This window comes from Lonchura striata, chromosome 4, assembly GCF_046129695.1.
Source record: "Lonchura striata isolate bLonStr1 chromosome 4, bLonStr1.mat, whole genome shotgun sequence".
Classification (NCBI taxonomy): Eukaryota; Metazoa; Chordata; class Aves; order Passeriformes; family Estrildidae; genus Lonchura; species Lonchura striata.
The window spans coordinates 1,918,735-1,946,377 of record NC_134606.1 but is presented as its reverse complement, the minus strand read 5'-3'; the positions used below and the strand labels follow the sequence as shown (position 1 = coordinate 1,946,377).

The 27,643-nt window shown below is 56.1% G+C and overlaps 3 protein-coding genes across 4 annotated transcripts in view; 1 reads left to right on the top strand and 2 right to left on the bottom strand.

Moving 5' to 3' along the window:
• ZNF638 (zinc finger protein 638) overlaps positions 1–1,986 on the bottom strand; it is a 52,409-nt gene extending 50,423 nt beyond the window's left edge. The window contains exon 1 of the mRNA XM_077782547.1: positions 1,838–1,986. The gene's annotated coding sequence lies outside the window, so the exon portion shown is untranslated. The remainder of the gene's footprint in view (positions 1–1,837) is intronic.
• Positions 1,987–6,453: 4,467 nt separating this feature from the next.
• Positions 6,454–15,297, top strand: PAIP2B (poly(A) binding protein interacting protein 2B). Of its 2 annotated transcripts, none has more exons than XM_021526803.3 (4): positions 6,454–6,520; positions 9,120–9,274; positions 10,836–10,994; positions 12,507–15,297. In XM_021526803.3, the coding sequence occupies exons 2-4, from the start codon at positions 9,131–9,133 to the stop codon at positions 12,561–12,563; spliced, it is 360 nt and encodes a 119-aa protein (XP_021382478.1). In that variant the 5' UTR covers positions 6,454–6,520; positions 9,120–9,130; the 3' UTR covers positions 12,564–15,297. The 2 variants fall into 2 exon arrangements, with proteins under 2 accessions (XP_021382478.1, XP_021382479.2); XM_021526804.2 differs by having other exon boundaries at positions 6,477–6,520; positions 9,057–9,274.
• Positions 15,298–16,929: 1,632 nt separating this feature from the next.
• NAGK (N-acetylglucosamine kinase) lies at positions 16,930–27,268 on the bottom strand. Its single transcript, XM_077782562.1, has 10 exons — positions 27,227–27,268; positions 26,662–26,746; positions 24,875–24,973; positions 24,629–24,770; positions 22,716–22,826; positions 21,968–22,080; positions 20,769–20,856; positions 19,531–19,628; positions 18,679–18,757; positions 16,930–17,114 (listed from the first exon to the last, which is right to left on the bottom strand). Exons 1-10 carry the CDS (start codon positions 27,253–27,255, stop codon positions 16,930–16,932), a joined length of 1,029 nt encoding a protein of 342 aa, XP_077638688.1. The 5' UTR covers positions 27,256–27,268.
• Between the last annotated feature and the right edge of the window lie 375 nt (positions 27,269–27,643).

The window sequence follows — 27,643 nt, the reverse complement described above, 5'->3', positions numbered from 1 at the left end:
CCAAACAAAGCTTCCAGCAAAAGTGAATTCCATCCCTACCCGAGCAGAACATCAACACCAGCATGGAATCTCCTGGAATATTCCCAAATTTCTGCCTTTGGGGCAGGAGATTTCTATCCAGAACTAAAAAAAAACTAAAAAAAGCCAAAACCAGGACAAGCCTCTCAGCCAGGAATTCTTGAAACAGGACCAAAATCAGGCATTTGAACACCAGGAATCTTCCTCAAATTCCATTTTCAGAGCAGCACGAAGCTCAATAAATCAATTTAAACACAGGCAACAAGTCCCTGACACCATCACCGACATTCCTGCCTAAAATTCCCCCCCGCAAAAAAAAGCCCAAATTCCACGCAGAATATTTAACTGATGGCAAGGAAGTAGGAAAATAGGTTTTATTCACCTCCAAGAGTGAAAGATAAAAGGGAAACACCCGGATAAATCCTTGTCTGGCAACCAAAACAACCCCAAAAATTGGGGAAGGAAAAAGAAGGAAGGAATCCAGGTTTTAGAAGCCTTTGGAAAACCCCACCTTTGGATAAATATTCTCAATTTCAGCAGAATTTGGGGAAGAAGAGGTTGGGCTGGTCCCTTCCATCCCCACACCCCAGGGGCAGATTTAAACAAGGAAAAAGAAATTGAGAATGAAATTCAGGATACTCCTTTTCCTTGGAGAGTGTCTTATCCCAAAGAAAATCACGAGCTCATGTCAGATCCACCCTCTCCGATCTTCCCAGCAGCTGATTTAAGGTTTTAGATGTTCAGGAAAGCAGAGAAAAGAGCCAAAAAAACCCAAACCAACAACATTTAAACATCAATTCTGGGCTGGAAGGAGATTTTTGGGGGGTTGGTTTGGATTCTGAGTCAAAAAAACCTATTAAGTTTTATGTAAAAACTCTTAGAACTTACTCGATAAATTCAGATTTTTTAAAAAAAATTAAAGTAACAACCCGTATTGCAATTCTGGTTTAAAACAACACTAAAAATATCCAAGGAGCCCATGCTTAAATTGCATTTTAAAAAAGCTTAAATCCCCCAAAAGAGGAAGTTCCTGCAAGCCACGTGATGCTACAGAGCTACAACACTCGGCCTTCCCCAAAAATCATTTTTCTTCGGGTATTTTACCCAATTCTGCTCAATTATTCCCCTTTTAAAACACGGAAAAAAAGGGAAAATCCACTTTTTTAACCCCCAACCACGAGGAGCTGCCTGAGGTCACGTCCAGGCGCTGAGCTGCAAACCCAATCTGGTATTGCTCTATTTCGACTCAAATTTGAATTTAACCCAAACCCACAACTCTCAGCATGCATATCCCAACCGTTTTAAGGTAAAAATATTGAATTTATGGATTTAAAGGCTTGAGCGAGGATTAAATGAAGGCTTTTGAGTGTTGTCTGACGTACTTGGGAAATGGAGGGAGGACCAGGGTTGAAACAGCGTAAACCCGGGATTTAAAGATCTAAAAATATCTAAAAACCAGATTTAAATCCGAGTATAAAATGTATGTAAAATGTGTGTAAAAGGTGTGTAAAAGGTGTGTAAAAGGTGTATAAAAGGTGTATAAAAGGTGTATAAAATGCGGTCAATCCCTTGCGGGGCTGCAGCTCGCTGCTTACTTTATCCGCGTGCCGAAAAAAAAAAAAAAACAATCACAGATTAACGACAAAAGGGACAACAAAAGAAAGGAATAAAGGAGAAAGGATTAAAAAATAATAATAAGAAGACAATAAACCCCCACAGCCCCAAGCCCCTCATGAGGGCCCCTCACCCCCCCCCCCCACCGCCGCCATTACGCGCGTCCCCCTCAAGGCGGGGGGGGGCGGCCGCCGCTCGCTCCTACCTCGGCACCGCCGCTTTCCCCGCGTCCCCCGCCGCCGGGACGGCCGGGATGGAGCCCTAAAAGCGGGATGAAGCCCCTAAAAACGAGGAGAAAACCCTAAAAGCGGAGAAAGCGCCCCAAAAGCAGCAAGGCGGGGGGGGGGGGGGGAAGCGCCGGGAGCGGCGGGCGCGGAAGGACGCTGGGCGCTCTGCGCATGCGCGGGAGGGGCAGCGGCGGCGCGGGTTCGGCGCGCGCTGCCGCGTGCGAAGGGAAGCCCCGCCCACCCCGGGGAAGCCCCGCCCACTCCGCGCCCCCCGCTATAAAAGGGCGGCGGCAGCGCGTGCCGCCTCAGAGCGGCGCTGGCGGCCGTCGGGTTCGCTTCTTTACCTTGGGTGTTTTATTGCGGATTTTGGCCCTTCTGCCGTTGTTTTTTTTTGTAAATAATCACAATACGATTTGAGGGCAGCGTGTTCTGCCCTCAATTATCAGCCTGCTCCGTTCCGTGCCCCTTTATTGCGTTGCTGTGTGTAGCGCAGCGCTTCCCGCCCTGCCGCCGTGAGGGCCCGGCAGCTGATTAAGTAATTAACGCTGAAAACCTTCATTTCATCCTCATTCGGGCATTCAATCCGTAAATTCGGCGTTTTTTTACGTGGGGACAAAATGGGATCTGGCTGTTGGGAATTGTTGGTTTGGGTTAAAATCGGGTTGAAATGGAGCAAAGCCAGCCTGAGGTTGGGCTTGCCTCCCTCAGCAGCAGCGCTCCTGCAGCCGCGCGGATTTATCCCAAATTAACAAATATTCCAAATTTGTCTTCTATGGAGAGACAATTTCCCCAGTATTTCCAAAAAAACAGACCCAAAAAAGCCAGGAAGTATCTGAGGCCCTGACACCCATGAGGATTCTTGGGATGAATTTTCCATCCTTGGAACGACCAAGGAAAGGAATCGGACCTGGGAATAGTGGGAATTGTCCCTGAGCTGGGATGGGGTGGAATTGAAATTCCTTCAAATTCCCTTGAAATTGAAATTCCCTTAAAATTCCCCTAAAATTCCCTCCAAATTCCCTTGAAATTCCCTTAAAATTCCCTTGAAATTACCCTGAAATTCTCCTCAAAATTCCCTCGAAATTCCCTTAAAATTCCCTTGAAATTCCCACAGAATGAGGAAATTTGGGAGGGTGAGGATAAAATTTTGGGGTGCAGCCACAAAAAAAACCCGGGATTTTGGGGTGCACTCGGGGGGTTTTGGGGTGCCACCACAGCCCCCCCCGGAGTGTCCCCAGCCCCCTGTCCCCCCTTGTCCCTCCCTGTCCCCTCCCTGTCCCCTCCCTGTCCCTCCTGTCCCCTCCCTGTCCCCTCCCTGTCCCTCCTGTCCCCTCCCTGTCCCTCCTGTCCCTCCCTGTCCCCTCCTGTCCCCTCCCTGTCCCCCCCTGTCCCCTCCTGTCCCCCCGTGTCCCCCCGTGTCACCTCCTGTCCCCTCCCTGTCCCTCCCTGTCCCTCCCTGTCCCCTCCTGTCCCCTCCTGTCCCCTCCTGTCCCCTCCCTGTCCCTCCCTGTCCCCTCCTGTCCCTCCCTGTCCCCTCCTGTCCCCTCCTGTCCCTCCCTGTCCCTCCTGTCACCTCCTGTCCCCTCCTGTCCCTCCCTGTCCCTCCCTGTCCCCTCCTGTCCCTCCTGTCCCTCCCTGTCCCCTCCTGTCCCCTCCTGTCCCCTCCTGTCCCTCCCTGTCCCCTCCCTGTCCCCTCCCTGTCACCTCCTGTCCCTCCCTGTCCCCTCCTGTCCCCTCCCCGCGCTATTTCTGTCCCCGGCGGTGACACCGCTGTCCCCAACCGTACAAGGAGCCCTCGGGAGGGGGGTGGCACTTTGTCCCCGCGGTGTCGCCTTCTGGTGACACGGGGATTGTCACCTGCCACCACCCGGGGACACTCGGTGCTGTTTGTCCCCGAGTCGGGGATTGGCACCCGCGAGGGCGCGGGGACAGTGCTGGCCTTGGGGACACCGCTGGGGACAGTGCTGGGGACACTGCTGGGGACAGTGCTGGCCTTGGGGACATCGCTGGGGACAGTGTTGGCTTTGGTGGCCTTGGGGACATCGCTGGGGACACTGCTGGCTTTGGGGAAACTGCTGGGGACAGTGCTGGCCTTGGTGGCCTTGGGGACACCATTGAGGACACCGCTGGCCTTGGGGACACCACTGGGGACATTCCTGGGGACACTGCTGGCCTTGGTGGCCTTGGGGACACCGCTGGCCTTGGGGACACCATTGGGGATCCCCGCACCCCAAAAACTGATCCCGGTACCCCAAAACCCCCAAAATTCGGGATCTCCAAAATCCGGGATCCCCAAAATTTGGGGTTCCCCAAAATCTGCGTATCCCCAAAATCCGGGATTCCCAAAATTTGGGGTTCCCCAAAATCTGCGTATCCCCAAAATCCGGGATTCCCAAAATCTGGGATCCCCAACATCGAGGTCCTAAAATTTGGGGTCCCCAAAATCCAGGGTTCCCAAAATCCCGGATCCCCAAAATTCGGGGTTCCCAAAATCCCGGGGTTCCCAAAATCCTTGATCTCCAAAATCCGGGATCCCCAAAATCGAGGTCCCAAAAATTCGGGATCCCCAAAATTTGGAATTCCCCAAATCCCGTGGTTCCCCAAAATCCAGGGTTCCCAAAATCCCGGATCCCCAAAATCCACGGTTCCTAAACCTAAAAATCGGGATCCCAAAAATCCGGGCTTCCCCAAATCCCAGGGTTCCCAAAATCCAGGGTTCCCCAAAATCGAGGTCCAAATAATTCGGGGATCCCCAAAATCCGTGATCCCCAAAAATCGGGACCCCCAAAATCCAGAATACCCGAAATCCGGAATCCCCAAAATTCGGGATCCCCAAAAATCGGAACCCCCAAAATCGAGGTCCCAAAAATCTGGGGTTCCCAAAATCGGGATCCCCAAAATCCGGGATCCCCAAAATCCTTGATCTCCAAAATCCGAGACCCCAAAAATTCTGGATCCCCGAAATTTGTAATTCCCCAAATCCCGGGGTCCCCAAAATCCGGGGATCCCCAAAATCCGGGATCCCCAAAATTGGGATCGCCAAAATTCGGGATCCCCAAAATCGAGATCCCAAAAATTCCGGATCCCCGAAATTTGTAATTCCCCAAATCCCGGGGTCCCCAAAATCCGGGATCCCCAAAATTTGGATCCCCAAAATTTGGAGTTCCCAAAATCCTTGAGCTCCAAAATCCGGGATCCCCAAAATGCAGGGCTCCTAAAAATCAGGATCTCCAAAAATCGGGGTTCCCCAAAATCCGGGATCCCCAAAATCCGTGATCCCCAAAATCCAGAATCCCCAAAATCCGGGATCCTCAAAATCCAGGGCTCCTAAAATTCGGGGTTCCCCAAAATCCAGGGTTCCCAAAATCCGGAGTTCCCCAATTCCCGGGGTCCCCAAAATTCGGGATCCCCAAAATCCAGAGATTCCCAAAATCGGGTTCCCCAAAATTGGGATTGCCAAAATCCGGGATCCCCAAAATCCAGAGATTCCCAAATCCGGGGATCCCCAAAATTTGGGGATCCCCAAAATCTGCCCGAAGCCGCCAAAACCCCAAAGCCGCCCCAGAGCCGCGGGGGAATTTGGGGACCCCCCGGGGGGATTTGGGGTCACTCACCCTCCCGGGGGTCCGGGGGCACCCCAAATTTTGGGGTGCGGGGCCTCCCCTCTTTCCTGACCCGAAATTTTTGGGGTGCAGGGATGAAATCCCCCCCAGTTCCTGATCCCAAATTTTGGGGTGCGGGGATGAAATCCCCCCCAGTTCCTGACCCAAATTTTGGGGTGTGGGGCCCCCCTCGTTCTTGACCCAAATTTTGGGGTGCGGGGCTGGATCCCCCCCAGTTCCTGACCCCAAATTTTGGGGTGCGGGGCCCCCCCTCGTTCCTGACCCCAAATTTTGGGGTGCGGGGCTGCATCCCCCCGTTCCTGACCCCAATTTTGGGGTGCGGGGCTGCATCCCCCCGTTCCTGACCCCAATTTTGGGGTGCGGGGCTGGATCCCCCCGTTCCTGACCCCAAATTTTGGGGTGCGGGGATGAAATCCCCCCCCCCCCGTTCTTGACCCAAATTTAGGGGTGCGAGCCCCCCCTTGTTCCTGACCCCAAATTTGGGGTGCGGGGCCGGGTCCCCCTTCACGGTGCTCCCCCCCCCCCCAAATTCGCCCCCCCCCCCCCCCAAAATTTGGATTCCCCCCCAATAACCACGCGCAGAGCACGTGACAGCCCCGCCCCTCCCCGTGTTTACATCTTCCATCCAATCACCGTGCTTCTACCAACGCGCCCCCGCGCCGGGGCGGATTTGTGACGCCTCTCCCCATTGGCGGAACCGCCTGTCAATCATTCTCCACCCCGAGGCGGGGGGCGGGGCTCTCGGTGTTATTTACATCGCGCGCGGCCCCGCCCCACGCGGGCGACGCCGTGCGCTCAGCCAATCAGCGCCGCCGGCGGCGGCCAATCCGGCGCGCCGCTAGGTGGGTGGGCTTAACCTCATGATGGACAGCCGCGCGGCGCAATAAGAACGCGCTGTTCGCGCGTGCTGTCCAATCGGAGCGCTGAGGGGCGGGGCCACGCGGCGGTGCTGGCCAATGGGAGCGGTGGGTGTGGCGGCGGCGGGAGGGGCGGGGCGTGCGGCGGAGGAGGCGCGGAGCGGCACCGGCCGGGCCCGAGGTACCGGGGGGGACCGGGAGGGACAGCGGCACCGGGGGGACAGCGGCACCGGGGGGACAGCGGCACCGGCGGGACAGCGGATACCGGGAGGGACAGCGGCACCGGGGGGACAGCGGCACCGGGGGGACAGCGGCACCGGGGGGACAGCGGCACCGGCGGGACAGCGGCACCGGGGGGACAGCGGCACCGGGCGTACCGGGGGGTTCGGGGGTATCGGAAGGGACAGCGGCACCGGGGGTACCGGGAGGACCGGCGGTACCGGCGGTACCGGGGGGCGCTGAGGCCGGGCCGAGCCCCGCTCGGGCTTCTGGCGCGGAGCCCCCGGGAGCGGCCCCCGGAGAGCGGCCGGTGTGGGCCGGGAGCGGCTCCGGTTCTCCGTTCCCGTTCCCGTTCCCGATCCTGTTCCCACTCCATGCCCGTTTCCGGTTCCGATCCCATTCCCAATCCCAATCCCATTCCCGTTCCCCGTGGCTCCCTCACTTTTGGGGGAATTCTCTGCCCCAAATTATCCCCCCTGACCGGGATTTGGGATATTCCTGCCCCATTCCCATGGGATATTTGGGATTTGGGATATTTGGGATATTCCTGCCCCGTTCCCATGGGATATTTGGGATTCTGCCCCGTTCCCCTGGGATATTTGGGATTTGGGATATTTGGGATATTCCTGCCCTGTTCCCATGGGATATTTGGGATTTGGGATATTTGGGATATTCCTGCCCTGTTCCCATGGGATATTTGGGATTTGGGATATTTGGGATATTCCTGCCCCGTTCCCATGGGATATTTGGGATATTTGGGATATTCCTGCCCCATTCCCATGGGATATTTGGGATATTTGGGATATTCCTGCCCCATTCCCATGGGATATTTGGGATATTTGGGATATTCCTGCCCCGTTCCCATGGGATATTTGGGATATTTGGGATATTCCTGCCCCGTTCCCATGGGATATTTGGGATATTTTCCATGCTGGCCCAGGTGGGGACACCAGGCTGGGCATCCAGGATCCCAAATCCCGGGATTTGGGAAAGGCCCTTGCACTCTCCGTGGGATGTTTGGGATAAAAACTCCGGATAAAAACTCTGGGATTTGGAGCATTATCCTACAAACATCCGCGGAATTTGGGGTTTCCATGGAATCTTTGGGGTTGGAAAACAACCTTAAATCCCATCCAGGAATATTTTCCACCATCCCAGGTGGATCCAACATTCCCAAGGATCCAGGGATTCTCTGGGAATTCCAGCCCAGCCAGGAATTCCTTGCCGAGATCCCACCCCAATCTCCATTTTCCCATTTTGGAGCCATTCCCTCTGTCCTGTCCCTCCGTCCCTGTCCAGGAAATTCCCTGGAATTTTCCCTTCCCCAGGGGAACATTCCCAGTTTTCCCATCATCCCTGACCTCATCCTCCATTCCCAGATTCCCAAAACTTCCCAGACTTTGGCGTTTTGGGGGTTGGGAATGATCCTTTTGCAGGATAAGCCGGTCCTGGATGGATGGATCCATGGATCCATGGATTGATAGATTGATGGATCCATGAATTGATAGATTGGTGGATCCATGGATTGATGGATCCATGAATTGATTGAATTGATGGATCAATGAATCCATGGATTGATAGATTGATGGATCCATGGATGGATGGATCAATGGCTCCATGGATTTATGGATCCATGGATTGGTGGGTTGATGGATCTATGAATTGATGGGTCAATGGATCCATGGATTGATTAAATTAATGGATCAATGGATTAATGGATGGTGGACTGATGGATCCATGGATGGATGGATTTATGGATTTATGCATTGATGGATCCATGGATTTATGGATCAGTGGTGCCATGGATTGATGGATAATGGATCCATGGATCCATGACTTGGTGGATCCATGAACTGATGGAACCGTGAATTGGTGGATCCATGAATTAATTGAATTGATGGATTGACGGATCCATGGATTTATGGATCCATGAATTGATGGATCCATGAATTGATGGATCCGTGGGTGAATTGAACTGATGGATCAGCAGATCCATGGAATGATGGATCCATGGATTGGTGGATCCATGGATCGATTGGATTGATGGATCCATGGAATGATGGATCCATGGATTGGTGGATCCATGGATCGATTGGATTGATGGATCCATGGAATGATGGATCCATGGATTGATTGAATTGATGGATCCATGCGTTGATGGATCAATGGATCCATGGAATGACGGATCCATGGATTGATGGATCCATGCGTTGATGGATCCATGGATCCATGGAATGATGGATCCATGGATGGATTGAATTGATGGATCCATGCGTTGATGGATCCATGGATCCATGGAATGACGGATCCATGGATTGATGGATCCATGCGTTGATGGATCCATGGATTGATGGATCCATGGAATGACGGATCCGTGGATGATTGACGGAGCAGTGGATTTTCCGGAACGCTCTGTGACAAATTCCCAACCCCCGGGATGGATTTTAGCCTCCCAAAACCTGGAAAATCCCACCAGGACCAAATCCACTTGTCCCCAGGCTGGAATCCCACGGCCACCATGGGATCCTTCCCAAAATTCCCCCAAAATTCCCAAATCCCAGAGTCCTCGAGGATGAATGGCTCCGAGCTCGCCAGCACCACGGCGTCCAATCCCAAATCCAAGGAGGATCCGGCTGGGAATGGGCTCCAGGAGAAGGAGAAGAATCCCTTCGCCGAGTACATGTGGATGGAGAACGAGGAGGACTTCGACCGGCAGGTGGGAATCCATGGGAATTCCCGGGATTCGGGATCGGCCCGGGGCTGATTCCCAGTTCCGTGTGTATCCATAAGGAAAATAATCTGGGAATGTTGTCTTTTGATGGGAAAAGGTGGCTCAGGGCCGAGTGTTGGATTTGCCTGGAAAAGCCGGAAAAAAGCTGGAAAAAAACAGGAAAAAAAAAAAAAAGGAAATAAATAATGGGAATATCATGGGAAAATTGCGGAAAAATCGCAGGAAAATCATGGGAAAATCATGGGGAAATCACAGGAAAATCATGGGAAAATCATGGGAAAATCACGGGAAAGTCATGGAAAAATAATAGGAAAATCACAGGAAAATCATGGGGAAACCATGGGAAAATCATGGAAAAATAATGGAAAAATAATGGGAAATCAATAGTGGGAAAATAATGGGAAAATCAGGGAAATTAATCATGGGAAAATCACGGGGAAATCACAGAAAAATCATGGAAAGACCATGAGAAACCAATCATGGGAAAATAATGGGAAAAATCATGGGAAGCCAATAGTGGGAAAATCATGGAAAAATCAGGGAAATCAATTATGGGGAAATCAAGGGAAAATCACAGGAAAATCATGGAAAAATAATGGAAAAATCACGGGAAATCAATAATGGGAAAATAATCAGAAAATCCTGGAAAAATCATGGGAAATCAATAATGGAAATATCATGGGAAAATCACAGGAAAATCATGGGAAAATCACGGGAAAAGTAATGGGAAATTGATTATGGGAAAATAATGGGAAAATCAGGGAAATCAATCATGGGGAAAATAATGGGAATATAATGGGAAAATCATGGGAAAATCACAGGAAAATCATGGGAAATCAATAGTGGGAAACGAATGGAAAAATCACTGGGAAATCAGTCATGGGAAAATCATGGGACAACCACGGGAGAATCATGGAAAAATCATGGGAAAATCAATAATGGGAAAATCATGGAAAAATCAGGGAAATCAATGATGGGAAAATCACAGGGAAATCATGGGAAAATCATGGAAAAATCATGGGAAAATCATGGGAAAATCACAGGAAAAGTAATGGGGAAATAATGGGAAAATTAGGGAAATCAATCATGGGGAAAATCATGGGAAAATCATGGAAAATCAGTAATGGGAAAATCACAGGGGAATCATGGGAAAATCATGGGAAAATCATGGGAAAATCACAGGAAAAGTAATGGGGAAATAATGGGAAAATTAGGGAAATCAATCATGGGAAAATAATGGAAAATCAGTCATGGGAAAATCACAGGAAAATCATGGAAAAATCATGGGAAAATCACAGGAAAAATAATGGGAAATCAATAATGGAAAAATCCCGGGACAATCATGGGAAAATCATGGAGAAACCATGGGAAAAGCACGGGTGGCAATCAGGATTCGGGAACGGCGGCGGGACGCGAGGGAAGCCCGAAAAGCGGGAATATTCCCGGCAAAGCGCCGGGATCGCCGTTCCCGCCGGGATTTTGGGGCTGGGAACGGATCTCCGAGGGTTTTCCCGCCCGGAGAATCCCACGGAAGCTCTCCGGGCAGGTGGAGGAGGAGCTGCAGGAGCAGGAATTCCTGGATCGCTGCTTCCAGGAGATGCTGGAGGAGGAGGAGGAGCGGGATTGGTTCATCCCGGCGCGGGATCTCCCGCAGGGAATGGGGCAGCTCCAGCAGCAGCTCCGCGACGGCGCCGACGACATCCTGGTGAGCGGCCCGGGAATTCTGGCCCGGGAATTCTGTGCCGGGAATTCTGTGCCGGGAATTCTGTGCCGGGAATTCTGTCCCAGGAACCGGGCCGGCCCGGGAATTCTGTGCCAGGAATTCTGTGCCGGGAATTCTGTGCCGGGAATTCTGTGCCGGGAATTCTGGCCTGGGAATTCTGGCCTGGGAATTCTGGCCTGGGAATTCTGGCCTGGGAATTCTGGCCCGGGAATTCTGTCCCGGGAACCGGGCTGGCCCGGGAATTCTGGCCCGGGAATTCTGGCCCGGGAATTCTGTCCCGGGAATCGGGCCGGCCCTGGGATTCTGTCCTGGGAATTCTGGCCCGGGAATTCTGGCCTGGGAATTCTGTCCCTGGAATTCTGTCCCTGAAATTGTCCAATCCATGGATTTGTCCCATCCCTGGAATTGTTCCATCCCTGGAATTATCTTGTCTCTGGAATTGTCCCATCCTTGGATTTGTCCCGTCCTTGGAATTCTGTCCCTAGAATTGTCCCATCCTTGGAATTCTCTTGTCCTTGGAATTCTCCTGTCCCTGAAATTGGCCCAGCCCTGGAATTCTGTCCCGGGAATTGGCCCGTCCTTGGACTTCTCCCATCCCTGGAATTCTGACCCTGGAATTGTCCCATCCCTGGAATTCTCTTGTCCCTGGAATTGTTCCATCCTTGGATTTGTCCCGTCCTTGGAATTCTGTCCCTGGATTTGTCCCATCCCTGGATTTGTTCCATCTTTGGAATTGTTCCATCCTTGGAATTCTCTTGTCCCTGGAATTGTCCATTCCCAGGATTTGTCCCATCCTTGGAATTCTGTCCCTAGAATTGTCCCATCCTTGGAATTGTCCATTCCCTGGAATTGGCCCATCCCTGGAATTCTGTCCTTGAAATTGTCCCATCCTTGGATTTATCACATCCTTGGAATTCTGTCCCTGGAATGTCCCATCCCTGGAATTGCCCCATGATCCCTGGAAGTGTCCAAGGGCAGGCTGGATCCACCTGGAATATTGGGATTGGATGGGATGGGATTGGGATGGGATTGGGATGGGATTGGATGGGATTGGATGGGATTGGGATGGGATTGGGATGGGATTGGATTGGGATGGGATTGGGATGGGATTGGGATGGGATTGGATGGGATTGGATTGGATTGGATTGGATTGGATGGGATTGGATGGGATTGGGATGGGATTGGGATGGGATGGGATTGGATTGGATTGGATTGGGATTGGGATGGGATTGGATGGGATTGGATTGGATTGGATTGGATTGGATGGGATTGGATGGGATTGGGATGGGATTTAAAGATCTCCTCCCACCCAAACCATTCCAAAATTCCATAAATTTCCTCTCCCCACGATCCCACTTCCCACCCGAGCCCCCCAACCTTGCGAAACCCTTGACCCACCCCAGAAATCTGGGAATTCCTTGGGATGTGGGAATTCCCCGGAATTCCCAACGCTGACAAATCCCATTCCCAATCCTTTTTTTTATTTTTTCCCAGAGCAAAAGCACCTTGAATCCAGACGCCAAGGAATTCGTTCCCGGAGTGAAATACTGACCTTGGAAATTCGGGAATGGCCCGGCCAGAGACTGATTCCCTGCTCCAGGGAAAAGTTGGGACACGGGAAGAGCCCGGAGCGGCTCCAGCGCCGGGATCTGCTCCAGCTCCGAGTATTCCTGGTTTTCCCTGGGGGTTTTTTTTGGTTTTTTCCTGGTTTTTCCTCATTTTTCTTGGCAGTTTTTGGCTTCCTGGAATTTGTGGTGAGCCCACCGGCGGGAAAATCTTGGGGAGAATTGTAGGAAAATCGTGGGAAAATCATGGAAAAATCACAGGGAAATCACAGGGAAAATAATGGAAAAATCGTGGGAAATCAGTCATGGGAAAAGAATGGAAAATCATGGGAAAATTACGGGATAATCATGGGGGGAAAATGGAAAAATCATGGGAAATCAATAGTGGGAAAATCATCGGAAAATCATGGGGAAATTATGGAAAAATCATGGGAAATCAGTCATGGGAAAATCATGGGAATATAATGGGAAAATCAGGGAAAAATCACGGGGAAATAATGGAAAAATCATGGGAAATCAATAGTGGGAAAATTATGGGAAAATCACGGGAGGGAAAATCATGGGGAAATTATGGAAAAAGAATGGGAAATCAGTCATGGGAAAATCATGGGAAAATCACAGGGAAATCTTGGAAAAATCATGGGAAAATCACAGGAAAATAATGAAAAATCATGGGAAATCGATCATGGGAAAATCAAGAAAATTATGGAAAAATCATGGGAAATCAATCATGGAAAAATCATGGGAAAATCACAGGGAAATCATGGAAAAATCACGGGAAAAATCATAGAAAAAAATCATGGGAAATCAATAATGGGAAAATCAGATTTTCCTGCTTCCAGAGGATTTTTAGGGTTGGGATCTGGATTTTCCCTGATCTTTTGGAATGGGATTTCCCCTGATTTTTCTGGAATGTGATTTTCCCCCTGATTTTTCTGGAATGTGAATTTCCCTGATTTTTCTGGAATGGGATTTTTCTGGGATGGGATTTTTCTGGGATGAGATTTTTCTGGGATGGGATTTTTCTGGGATGGTATTTTTCTGGGATGAGATTTTTCTGGAATGGGATTTTTCTGGGATGAGATTTTTCTGGAATGAGATTTTTCTGGGATGGGATTTTTCTGGAATGGGATTTTTCTGGAATGAGATTTTTCTGGGATGAGATTTTTCTGGGATGAGATTTTTCTGGGATGAGATTTTTCTGGGATGAGATTTTTCTGGAATGAGATTTTTCTGGGATGGGATTTTTCTGGGATGGGATTTTTCTGGAATGAGATTTTTCTGGGATGAGATTTTTCTGGAATGGGATTTTTCTGGGATGGGATTTTTCTGGAATGAGATTTTTCTGGGATGGGATTTTTCTGGGATGGGATTTTTCTGGGATGGGATTTTTCTGGGATGGGATTTTTCCTGCAGCAGGTGAAGGGTCCCAAAGGTGCGATCCCGAAATTCCTTCGTGCGGAAGCTGAGCAGGGGGATCCTGCCAATTCCAGAGGTTTTTTTTTGGTTTTTTTTCCCCAAATTCCTCTTCCCCTTAAGGAATTCCTCAGCTCATCCAACACTACAGCCCCAATTCCTCGCGGCGGGAAAATCCAAGGAAAACGGAATTCCTGGCAGAGAGGATCCGAATTTGATCCTGGGAATTTCCTTCCCCACCCATGGGAGCTGCAGATCCCTAATTCCCAAATTAGGGAAGGCTCAGAAATCCAGGGAAATCAGGAACTTTTTGGGATTGGGAATTCCTGTCCAGGGAATTCAGGAACTTTTTGGGATTGGAAATTCCTCCCCAAGGAGAGCAGGAGTTTTCCAAGGTCAGAATTCCTATCCAAGGAAATCAGGAACTTTTTGGGATTGGGAATTCCTGTCCAAGGAAATCAGGAAATTTTTGGGATTGGAAATCCCAATCCAGGGAAAGTGGAGATTCCCAAGGTCAGAATTCCTATCCAAGGAAATCAGGAAATTTTTGGGATTGGGAATTCCTGTCCATGGAAATCAGGAACTTCCCAAGGTCAGAAACCCTATCCAGGGAATTCAGGAATTTTTTGGGATTGGGAATCCCAATCCAGGAGAAGTGGGAGCTTCCCAAGGTCAGAAATCCCTGTCCAAGGAAATCAGGAACTTTTTGGGATTGGGAATTCCTGTCCTGGGAATTCAGGAACTTTTTGGGATTGGGAATTCCTGTCCAAGGAAATCAGGAAATTTTTGGGATTGGGAATCCCTATCCAGGGGAAGTGGAGATTCCCAAGGTCAGAAATCTGGATTGAAGGAAATCCGGAGTTCCTTGGGATTGGGAATCTCTATCCAGGGAAATGGGGAACTTTTTGGGATTGGGAATCCTCCTCCAGGAAAAGTGGGAGCTTCCCAAGGTCAGAATCCATATCCAAGGAAATCAGGGGTTCCTTGGGATTGGGAACGCGTGTCCAGGGAAATCGGGGACGCTTTGGGATTGGGAATGTCTATCCAGAGATATCAGGACCGTTTTGGGATCGGGAATCCCTCCAGAGGGAAAAAACGGGATCTCCTTGGGGGTTGGGAAATCCCAAAGCAGAGGAGCCAGGAGCTTCCCAGGCTCCTTTTCCCTGGAGCGATCCCACATTCTCCCCTCCTCTTTTTCCCGGTTTTCCTTGGATTTCTCCCCGAGTTCCCTCCTTTTTCCCCACCCCCATGCTGTACATTTCGGACGAGGCGTTCATCCCAAATAAACTTTTTTTGGAAAGGGAGCGGAGTTTTCCTTGGAAAACCGCGGGGGTCTCCGTCAATCGGCCCCTCCCAGCGATCCCAGTCATTCCCAGTTTGGAGGCTCGGCTGGCTCTGCTTGGGAATTTCCCTCCTGGAAAAGCTCCCAGAGGATTTCCCAGTGTTTTGATTCCCGGTAAAAAGAACCCAAAAGGGATTTTCTCCTTTTTTTTTGTTTTTTTTTTTTGTTTTTTTGTTTCCCCTTTTAAGTGGGAATTCCCCCAAAAGCTGCTCCGGCAGCTCCACGTCCATTCCCAGCTCATGGATGTCATCCCTGATCCGAATCTTTGGGATTTCCTCCTTCCTGCTTTTCCTTGGATGCAGAGCCCTCCCTGCCTGCGTTGGCAGGCTCAGCACCTCACTCCCATCCCTCTTCCCAATCCCAATCCCATTTAATGCCATTCCCAATCCCAATCCTATTCCCATTCCCAATCCCAATCCTGTTCCCAATCCCAGTCTCATTCTCATTTCTGTTCCCAATCCCATTCCCACCCCCAGTTCCAATCCCAATCCCATTCCCATTCGCAATCTTATTCCCGTTCCCAATCCCAGTCTCATTCTCAATTCCGTTCCCAATCCCATTATCCAATCCCAATGCCATTCCCAATCCCAATCCTGTTCCTGTTCCCATTCCCAGTCCAATTCCCCATCCTGCCCCACTGCACTCTCCCATTCCCACCCTCCCATCCTGCCCCATTCCCATCCCCTCACTCCCGATCCCATCCAGCCATTCCCACCCCATTCCCTCTCCCCCATTCCCATTCCCACCCCATTCCCTCTCCCCCATTCCCATTCCCACCCTATTCCCACCCCATTTTGTCTTCCCCATTCCCTGTCTCCCATCCCACCCCTTCCCCATTCCCACTCCCGCTCCCACACTCCCATCCCGATTCCCACCCCATTCCCTGTCTCCCCCATTCCGACCCCATTCCTACTCCCACCCTATTCCCGTTTTCCATTCCATTCCCATTCCCCCACTCCCACCCCATTCCCACACTCCCATTCCCATCCCATTCTTGCTCCCCTATTCCCACACTCCCACCCCATTCCCATCCCACCCCATTCCCTGTCTCCCACCCCATTCCCATCCCCATCCCCATTCCCATCCCATTCCCATTCCCACTCCCACACTCCCATCCCAATTCCCACCTCATTCCCTGTCTCCCACCCCATTCCCATTCCCATTCCCATTGTCATTCCCATCCCCATTCCCATTCCCATTCTGACTGACATCCCATTCCCATCCCACCCTTTTCCCTCTCCCCCATTCCCATTCCCACCCCATCCCCATCCCCATCCCCACCCCATTCCCACTCCCACCCCATTCCCATTCCCATTCCATTCCCACTCCACTGGACCAGTCCAACCGTTTTATTGCCAAACCTCAAATCCCCAAATCCCCCAAATCCCCCCAAATCCCCCCAAATCCCCCAATCCCCCAATCCCCCAAATCCCCCAATCCCCAATCCCCCCAATCCCCCAATCCCCCAATCCCCCAAATCCCCAAATCCCCAAATCCCCCAAATCCCCCAATCCCCCAATCCCCCAATCCCCAAATCCCCAAATCCCCCAATCCCCCAATCCCCCAATCCCCAATCCCCCGGCGTGCCGCAGGCTCAGAATCGGTGCGCGTAGAAGACGCGGGCGTTGGCGGCGCGGTGCAGCGGCAGCGCCGCGCCCGCCCCGCGCGCCGCCAGCCGCGCCGCGCCCAGCGCCGCGGGGCGCCGCAGCCGCAGCAGGCTGAACCCCGAGAACGCCGCCGGCGCCGCCGGCCGCGCCCGCTCCAGCGCCGCCACGAAGCCTGCGGCGGCGGCCGCGCGTCGCAACGGGGACACGGACGGAGCGGGAACGGGGACAAACCAAAAATGGGGAAAAACCAAGGATGGGGATGGCCCAAGGATGGGGACAAACCAAAAATGGGGCAACCCAAGGATGGGGACAACCCAAAAATGGGGACAACCCAAGAACGGGGACAAACCAAGAACGGGGACAAACCAAAAATGGGGACAAACCAAGGATGGGGACAAACCAGAAATGGGGACAACCCAAAAATGGGGACAAACCAAGAACGGGGACAAACCAAGGATTGGGACGGCGCAGGAACGGGGACAAACCAAGGATGGGGACAACCCAAGGATGGGGACAAACCAAGGATGGGGACAAACCAAGGATGGGGACAACCCAAAAACAGGGACAACCCAAGGATGGGGACAAACCAGAAATGGGGACAACCCAAAAACGGGGACAACCCAAAAACGGGGACAAACCAAGGATGGGGACAACCCAAAAACAGGGACAAACCAAGGATGGAGACAGCCCAAGGATGGGGACAACCCAAAAATGGGGACAGCACAAGAACGGGGACAACACAGGAACGGGGACAACGCAGGAACAGGGACAACGCAGGAACGGGGACAAACCAAGGATGGGGACAAACGAAGGATGGGGACAGCCCAAGGATGGGGACAGCCCAAGGATGGGGACAAACCAAGGATGGGGACAGCCCAAGGATGGGGACAGCCCAAGGATGGGGACAAACCAAGGATGGGGACAGCCCAAGGATGGGGACAAACCAAAAATGGGGACAACCCAACAACGGGAAAAACCCAAGAATGGGGACAACCCAAAAATGGGGACAAACCAAGGATGGGGACAAACCAAGGATGGGGACAAACCAAGGATTGGGACAGCCCAAGAACGGGGACAGCCCAGGGATGGGGACAAACCAAGGATGGGGACAATCCAAAAATGGATACAGCCCAAGGATGGGGATGGCCCAAGGATGGGGATGGCCCAAAAATGGGGACAACCCAAAAATGGGGACAACCCAAGAATGGAGCCAACCCAAAAATGGGGACAACCCAAGGATGGGGACAGCCCGAGAACGGGGACAACCCAAAACCGGGGACAACCCAAGGATGGGGACAACCCAAGGATGGGGACAACCCAAGGATGGGGACAACCCAAAAATGGAGCCAACCCAAGGATGGAGCCAACCCAAGAACAAGGCTACCCCAAAAATGGAACCACCCCAAAAATGGAGCCACCTCAAGAATGGGACCAACCCAAGAATGGGACCACCCCAAAATTGGGACCTCCCTGAAAAAAGGACCAATCCCAAGGACGGGACCACCCCAAAAATGGAGCCACCCCAAGAACAGAGGAGCAAAAATGGAGCCACCCCAAAAATGGAGCCACCCCAAAAATGCGGCCATCCCAAGAACAGGGCTACCCCAAGAACGGGACCACCCCAAGAATGGGACCACCCCAAACCCAGAGCCACCCCAAAAGCGGGACCACCCCAAGAACAGGACCACCCCAAGAATGGGCCCACCCCAAAATCGGGCCCACCCCGTTGCGCTCACCGGGGCGCAGGTGCTCCCAGCTGTTCCACACCGAGCCCACGCACACGATGGGCAGCCCCAGCTCGCCTGCGAAGAGGCTCTGCGGGCGGGGAAACTGAGGCCACCGCCGCGCGGGGACACCGGCGGGGACAGTGGCACTGCCATGGGGTGGGGACACCCAGTGGGACAGGGTCGTGGCACTGTGGGGCTGGGGACACCTTGCAGGACAGGGTGGTGGCACCACGGGGATGGAGACACCTGGTGGGACAGGGTGGTGGCACCACAGGGATGGGGACACTTGGCAGGACATTGTGGTGGCACTGCAGGGCTGGGGACACCCAGTGGGGCACGGTGGTGGCACCACGGGGATGGGGACACTTGGCAGGACATGGTGGTGGCACCGCAGGGGTGGCAGGACAGGGTGGTGGCATCACAGTGGTGGGGACACTCAGCAGGGTATGATGGTGGCACCACGGGGGTGGGGACACCTGGTGGGACAGGGTGGTGGCACTGTGGGGATGGCAGGACAGGGTGGTGGCACTGCAGGGATGGGGACACCCAGCAGGACACGGTGGTGGCACCACGGGGGTGAGGACACTTGGCAGGACACGGTGGTGGCACCGTGGGGGTGGCAGGACAGGATGGTGGCACCACAGTGGTGGGGAAACCCGGCAGGACATGGTGGTGGCACCGCAGGGATGGCAGGACAGGGTGGTGGCACCGTGGGGGTGGCAGGACAGGGTGGTGGCACTGCAGGGCTGGGGACACCTAGTGGGACAGGGTGGTGGCACTGCGGGGATGGGGACACCGGGCAGGACAGGGTGGTGGCACCGCGGGGATGGGGACATTGGGCAGGACAGGGTGTGGCCTCACCTGGTGGATTTTGGGCAGCACGGCCACCACGTGGCGTGCCAGCTGCTCACCCGCCTCGGTGAAGATGTGGCAGCAGAGCGGGTCACCCAGCTGGGCACCTGCGGGGACGTGGGACACTGCTCTGTGTCCCCAAGGGTGGCACCTGGGTGTCCCCACCCCGAGGAGGGCAGAGGGCGAGAGGGGCAGAGAGCGGGGAGTGGCAGCGGGAGGGACAAGGACAGGGACAAGGGGACAGGGACAATGGGGACAAACAGGGACAGGGACAATGGGGACAAGGGGACAGGGACAAGGGGGTGACAGGGACAAGGACAGGGACAAGGGGACAGGGACAATGGGGATGGGGACAAACAGGGACAGGGACAATGGGGACAGGGACAATGGGGACAAGGGGACAGGGACAAGGGGGTGACAGGGACAATGGGACAGGGAAAAGGGGGACAGGGACAATGGGACAAGGACAAGGTGAGCAGGGATGGGAACAAGACAAGGACAATGGTGACAGGGATAATGGGGCCAGGGAAGAGGGGGACAGGGCCAAAGGGGTGACAGGGCCAAGGGGACAGGGAAAAGGGAGTGAAAGGGACAATGGGGACAGGGATAAACAGGGACAGGGACAATGGGGACAAGGGGACAGGGATGACAATGGGGACAAGGGGACAGTGACAATGGGGACAGGGATAAACAGGGATAAGGGGACAGGGACATTGGGGACAGGGACAGTGGGGATGTGGACAAATGGGGACAGTTAGAAGGGGACAGGGACAAGGGGACAGGGACAATGGGTATGGGGACAGGGACAGGGACAATGGGGACAAGGGGACAGGGACAAACAGGGACAGGGACAAACAGGGACAGGGACAAGAGGACAGGGACAAGCGGGACAGGGATGACAATGGGGACAGGGACAATGGAGATGGGGACAAGGGGGACAGGGACATGGGGACAAGAGGACAGGGAGAGCGACAAACAGGGACAAACAGGGACAAGGGGGACAGGGACAATGGAGACAAGGACAAGGGGACAGGGACAAGGGGACAGGGACAATGGGGACAGGGATAAACAGGGACAGGGATGACAATGGGGACAGGGACAATGGAGATGGGGACAAGGGAACAGGGACAAGGGGACAGTGACAGGGACAATGGGGACAGTGACAAGGGGACAGGGGACAGTGACAATGGGGACAGGGGACAGGGCCAAGGGGACAGGGGACAGGGCCAAGGGGCCAGGGTCCCTACCCTGGGCCAGCTCCTGGCAGAACCCCGCGAATTTGCCCTTCTCGAAGGTGCGGTAGAGGTGGGGCAGGAGCCCCATCCTGTCCGAGATCTGGGGGGGCAGGGCTCAGCTCCGGGACCCCCCAGCACCCCGAGATTCCCCAAAACACGGCCTGAGACAGCCCGGACCCCAAAACATGGACCTGAGACAGCCCCGAACCCCAAAACATGGACCTGAGACACCCCCGGACCCCAAAACATGGACCTGAGACAGCCTGGACCCCAAAACATGGACCTGAGACACCCCCGGACCCCAAAACATGGACCTGAGACACCCCAAACCCCAAAACCCATCCCAAACTCCCCCCAAGACCCTAAGAACCATACCAGATCCACCAAAACCCATCCCAAATCCCTTCCAGGACTCCAAAACCCATCCCAAACCCCACCCAAGACCCCAAACACCACCCAAGAGCCCAAATCCCACCCAAGAACCCCAAAGCCCACCCCAAAACCCATCCCAAAGAGCCCAAAACCCATCCCAAACCCCCCAAGACCCCAAAATCCCTCTAGAACCCTGATACCCATCCCAAACCCATTCCAGGACCCCAAAACCCATCCCAAACCCCACCCAAGACCCCAAACACCACCCAAGAACGCCAAAGCCCACCCAAGAACCCCAAAACCCATCCCAAACCACCCCAGGACCCCAAATCCCACTCCAATCACCCCAAGACACCCAATACCCACCCCAAAGCCTTTCTAGGACCTTGAGACCCATCCCAAACCCCCTCAAGACCCCAAACCCCACCCAAAAACCCCAAACCCCACCCCAAAACCCAACCCAAACTCCCCCAAGACCTCAAAACCCAACCCAAACTCCCCCAAGACCCCAAAATCCATCCCAAACCACCCAAGACCCCAAAACCCCTCTAGAACCCTAATCCCCATCCCAAATCCATTCCAGGACCCCAAAACCCATCCCAAACCCCCCCCAAGACCCTGAGAACCATCCCAGATCCCCCAAAACCCATCCCAACCCCCCCCCAAGACCCCAAAACCCATCCCAAACCACCCAAGACCCCAAAACCCCTCTAGAACCCTGATACCCATCCCAAATCCCTTCCAGCACCCCAAAGCCCACCCAAGAACCCCAAAGCCCACCCAAGACCCCAAATCCCACCCCAAATGCCACCCCAAAGGCCACCCCAAAGGCCCGGCACCTGGAAGTAGTCGAGCATGGCCTGGCGGACAAAGGCGACGTCGTGGGGCGGCGCCCGCAGGTTGTCCTGGGAGTCGAACACCGTTTTTACGGCCTGGTGTGCGATCCAGAACGCTGGGAACAATGGGAATGGGGTTGGGAATGGGGTCGGGAATGGGGTCAGGTATGGGGTCAGGTATGGGGTCAGTTATGGGGTCAGGTATGGGGTTGGTTATGGTTCAGTTATGGGTCAGTTATGGGGTCAGGGACAGGTTGTCCTGGGAGTCGAACACCGTTTTCAGGGCCTGGTGTGCGATCCAGAACGCTGGGAACGACGGGAAAGGGGTCGGGAATGGGGTCAGTTATGGGTCAGCTATGGGTCACTATGGGCCAGCAATGGGGTCACTATGGGGTCAGTTATGGGGTCGCTGTGGGTCGCTGTGGGTCAGTTATGGGGTCGCTGTGGGTCAGTTATGGGGTTGCTGTGGGGTCAGTTATGGGGTCGCTGTGGGTCACTATGGGGTTGCTGTGGGTCACTATGGGTCACTATGGGGTCGCTGTGGGTCAGTTATGGGGTCGCTGTGGGTCAGTTATGGGGTCAGTTATGGGGTCGCTGTCGGTCAGTTATGGGGTCGCTGTGGGTCAGTTATGGGGTCAGTTATGGGGTCGCTGTGGGTCACTATGGGGTCGCTGTGGGTCAGTTATGGGGTCGCTGTGGGTCACTATGGGGTCGCTGTGGGTCCCTGTGGGTCGCTGTGGGTGCGGCTCACCCGAGCCCTCGTCCCCCATCATGTGTCCCCAGCCGCCGCAGCCGCTCTCGGAGCCGTCGGGGTTGATGAGTTTGCAGTTGGAGCCCGTGCCCGAGATCAGCACGATGCCACCTGCGCGGGGACACCCGTGGGGCTGGCACGGTGACACCCGCGGGGCTGGCACGGGCACAGTGACACACGCACAGTGACACCCATGGGGCTGGCACTGGCACGGTGACACCCGCGGGGCTGGCACGGGCACAGTGACACACGCACAGTGACACCCATGGGGCTGGCACTGGCACGGTGACACCCGCGGGGTTGGCATGGGCACGGTGACACCCGCGGGGCTGGCATGGGCACGGTGACACCCGCACAGTGACACCCACGGGGCTGGCACTGACACGGTGACACCCACGGGGTTGGCATGGGCACGGTGACACCCGCACAGTGACACCCACGGGGCTGGCACTGGCACGGTGACACCCGCGGGGTTGGCATGGGCACGGTGACACCCGCACAGTGACACCCACGGGGCTGGCACGGGCATGATGCCACCCGCACAATGACACCCGCACGGTGACACTGGCGAGGCTGGCACGGGCACGGTGACACCCGCGGGGTTGGCATGGGCACAGTGACACCCACACGGTGACACCCGCGGGGCTGGCACTGGCACGGTGACACCCACAGGGTTGGCACGGGCATGGTGACACCCGCACAGTGACACCTGCGGGGCTGGCACGGGCACGGTGACACCCGCACGGTGACACCCATGGGGTTGGCACGGGCATGATGCCATCTGCACAGTGACACCCGCACGGTGACACCCGCACGGTGACACCCGCGGGGCTGGCACCCACACGAGGGACGAGGGGACAGCGTTGGGAAAAGGGGGACAGGGACAAATGTGGGACAGGGACAATGGGGACAGGGACAATGGGGGACAGGGACAATGGGGACAGGGACAATGGGGGACAGGGAGAATGGGGACAGGGACAAGGTGGGCAGGGATGGGGACAAACAGGACAGGGATGGGAACAAGACAGGGACAATGGGGACAGGGCCAAGGGGGTGACAAGGCCAAGAGGACAGGGACAAGGGAGTGAAAGGGACAAGTGGGACAGGAACAATGGGACAAGGACGAGGGAGGGACAGGGACAAGGGGGTGACAGGGACAATGGGACAAGAACAATGGGACAAGGATGAGGGAGGGACAGGGACAAGGGAGTGACAGGGCCAAGGGGACAGGGCCAAGGGGACAGGGAAAAGGGGGTGAAAGGGACAATGGGACAGGGACAAACGGGACAGGGACAAGTGGGACAGGGACAATGGGACAAGGATGAGGGAGTGACATGGACAAATGGGGACAGGGAAGATGAGGACAGGGACCAGGGGGTGACAGGGACAATGGGACAGGGACAATGGGACAGGGACAATGGGACAGGGACAAGGTGGGCAGGGATGGGAACAATACAGGGACAATGGGGACAGGGCCAAGGAGGTGACAGTGCCACGGGGGTGCCAGTGCCACAGGGGTGACAGGGACCAGGGGGTGACAGGGACAAATGGGACAGGCCAAACGGGACAAGGACAAGGAGGTGACAGTGCCACGGGGGTGCCAGTGCCACGGGGGTGCCAGTGCCACAGGGGTGACAGGGACCAGGGGGTGACAGGGACAAATGGGACAGGCCAAACGGGACAGGGACAAGGGGGTGACAGGGCCAAGGAGGTGACAGTGCCACGGGGGTGCCAGTGCCACAGGGGTGACAGGGACCAGGGGGTGACAGGGACAAATGGGACAGGCCAAATGGGACAAGGACAAGGAGGTGACAGTGCCACGGGGGTGCCAGTGCCACGGGGGTGCCAGGGCCACGGGGGTGCCAGTGCCACGGGGGTGCCAGGGCCACGGGGGTGCCAGGGCCGGGCCGCACCGTGGTCGGTGGCCGTGGCCATGGCCCCCACGGCGTCGGTGCCGATGAAGTAGCTCTGGCTCAGGTTCGGGAAGCGGCGCTGCAGCTCCTCCCTCAGCTTCTCCACGGCCTCCGGCTGGTCCCCTCCGCTCAGCGACAGCCCCTGCCGCGCCCGGGGACACCGTCACCGTCACCGTCACCGTCACCGTCACCGTCACTGTGCCACCCCGGGGTGGCAGGGGCGCGGGGACGGCGCCGGGGGCTCACCAGCGAGCGCAGCGGCTGCCGGGGGTCGGCGCCCGCCCGGCTCTTGGCCTCGCTGACCATGCGCTCGATCCGCTCCACGCACGTCTCGGGGCCCACGAGCTGGGACACGGCCAGGGACACCCTGAGGCCACCCCGCTGTCGCCTCGGGGGTTTTGGGCACCTTGAGGTGCCGCCCCAGGGGGTCCCACGCGGGGTTTGGGTGTGGGGGCACCGGGGAGTTGCCTGAGGTGGGTGCGGCCCATGCGGGTGAACGTGGGATGGGGACAGCCAGGAATGGTGAGAATGCTGTGTGACCCAAACCCTGCTCCGTGTCCCCAACTCTGCTCCGTGTCCCCAAACTCTGCTCTGTGACCCAAACCCTGCTCCGTGTCCAAACCCTGCTCCGTGTCCAAACCCTGCTCCGTGTCCCCAAACTCTGCTCCGTGTCCCCAAGCCCTGCTCCGTGTCCCAAACCAGCTCCGTGTCCCAAACTCTGCTCCGTGTCCCAAACCAGCTCCGTGTCCAAACCCTGATCCGTGTCCAAACTCTGCTCTGTGACCCAAACCCTGCTCCGTGTCCCAAACCCTGCTCCGTGTCCCAAACCAGCTCCGTGTCCCCAAACCCTGCTCTGTGACCCCAAACCCTGCTCCGTGTCCAAACTCTGCTCTGTGACCCCAAACCCTGCTCCGTGTCCCAAACCAGCTCCGTGTCCCAAACCCTGCTCCGTGTCCCCAAACCCAGCTCTGTGTCCCAAATCTCACTCTGTGTCCCATATCTCGTTCCATGTCCCCCACCCCACTCTGTGGGGTGTCCCCCACCCCACTCTGCTCTGTGTCCCAAACCCTACTACATGTCCCAAGCCCATTTCCATATCCCACACCCAGCTCCATGTCCCAAACCCATTTCCAGGTCCCAAACCCATTTCCGTGTCCCAAAACCATCTCTGTGTCCCACACCCCACTCCATGTCCCAAACCCAACTCCATGTCCCAAATCCATTTCCAGGTCCCAAATCCTGCTCTGTGTCCCAAACCCATTTCCGTGTCCCAAACCCATCTCTGTGTCCCACACCCCATCTCCATGTCCCAAATCCTGCTCCATGGCCTGAACCCATTTCCGTGTCCCACACCCCACTCCATGTCCCAAACCCATTTCCAGTCCCAAATCCTCTTCCGTGTCCCAAACCCATTTCCATTTCCCAAATCCCGTTCCCTGTCCTAAACCCTGCTCCGAGTCCCAAACCCATTTCCATATCCCACACCCCACTCCGTGTCCCAAACCCATTTCCAGGTCCTAAGTCCTGCTCCATGTCCCAAACCCATTTCCGTGTCCCACACCCCACTCCATGTCCCAAACCCATTTCCACGTCCCAAACCCATTTCTGTGTCCCAAACCCATTTCCAGTCCCAAATCCTCCTCCACGTCCCAAACCCATTTCCGTGTCCCACACCCCCCTCCATGTCCCATACCCAGCTCCATATCCCCTGTCCCCATGTCCCTGTCCCCGTGTCCCTGTCCCCGTGTCCCTGTCCCCCTCCCCACTGTCCCGTGTCCCTGTCCCAGTGTCCCAAACCCCATGTCCCCGTGTCCCTGTCCCCCTCTCCCATGTCCCTGTCCCCCTCCCTGCTGTCCCGTGTCCCTGTCCCGTGTCCCTGTCCCCCTCTCCCATGTCCCTGTCCCTCTCCCCCCTGTCCCGTGCCCCTCTCCCATGTCCCTGTCCCCCTCCCCGCTGTCCCGTGCCCCTGTCCCGTGTCCCTGTCCCCCTCTCCCATGTCCCTGTCCCCTCCCCGGGGCTGTCCCCCTCCTCACCCAGTGGTTGGTGCAGGGTCCCTCTGCCTCGGCCACGATCTGCCCCTCCGCGGACACCAGCACCACCCTGGAGCGGGTGCCCCCGCTGCGGAGAGAGGTGGGGGGACACTGCCGGCACCCCCCCGCTGCCCCCCGACCCCCGGAGCGGGGGGACCCCGCCGAGCCCCCTCACCCCGCCTCCCACCCCCCCTCGGGGTCACTCGGGGGGTGCTGACCCCCGCGCGGGGGGCAGGAGCCGGGCAGGGGGGTCCGTCCGAACCCCCTCCATGGGCTGCGCACCCCGGGGTGGGGATGGGGAGCGGAGCCCCCCGGGGTGGGGGAACCGGAGACACCCGGGGTGGGGGTACCGGATGGGGAGCGGAGCCCCCCGGGGTGGGGGTACCGGAGACACCCGGGGTTGGGGTGGCGGTGGGGAGCGGAGACCCCCGGGATGGGGGAACCGGAACCCCCCGGGATGGGGGTACCGGATGGGGTACGGAGCCCCCCGGGATGGGGGTACCGGAGCCCCCCGGGGTGGGGGTACCGGATGGGGAGCGCAACCCCCCGGCCCCGCCGCGCCCCTCACCCCTCCACGCCACCGAACAGCGCCGCCATCGCCGCCGGCCCCGTCCCCGGTCCCGGTCCCGCCCCCGGTCCCGGTCCCGCCCCCGGTCCCGGTCCCGCCCCCCGGTCCCGGTCCCGCCCCCCGGTCCCGGTCCCGCCCCCCGGTCCCGGTCCCGCCCCCCGGTCCCGGTCCCGCCCCCCGGTCCCGGTCCCGCCCCCCGGTCCCGGTCCCGCCCCCCGGTCCCGGTCCCGCCCCCGGTCCCGGTCCCGGCCCGGGGCGTGGCCAAACCCGCCCCGGTTATTGAGAATTGCCGCGGCCCCGGCCACGCCCCCTCTCGTGGCTCCGCCCACGACCACGCCCATCTCCATATATGGGCACAGAGTGGCGCCATCCCTGCCCGTGGCCACGCCTCCCGCGCTGGCTCCGCCCCCCGCCCGT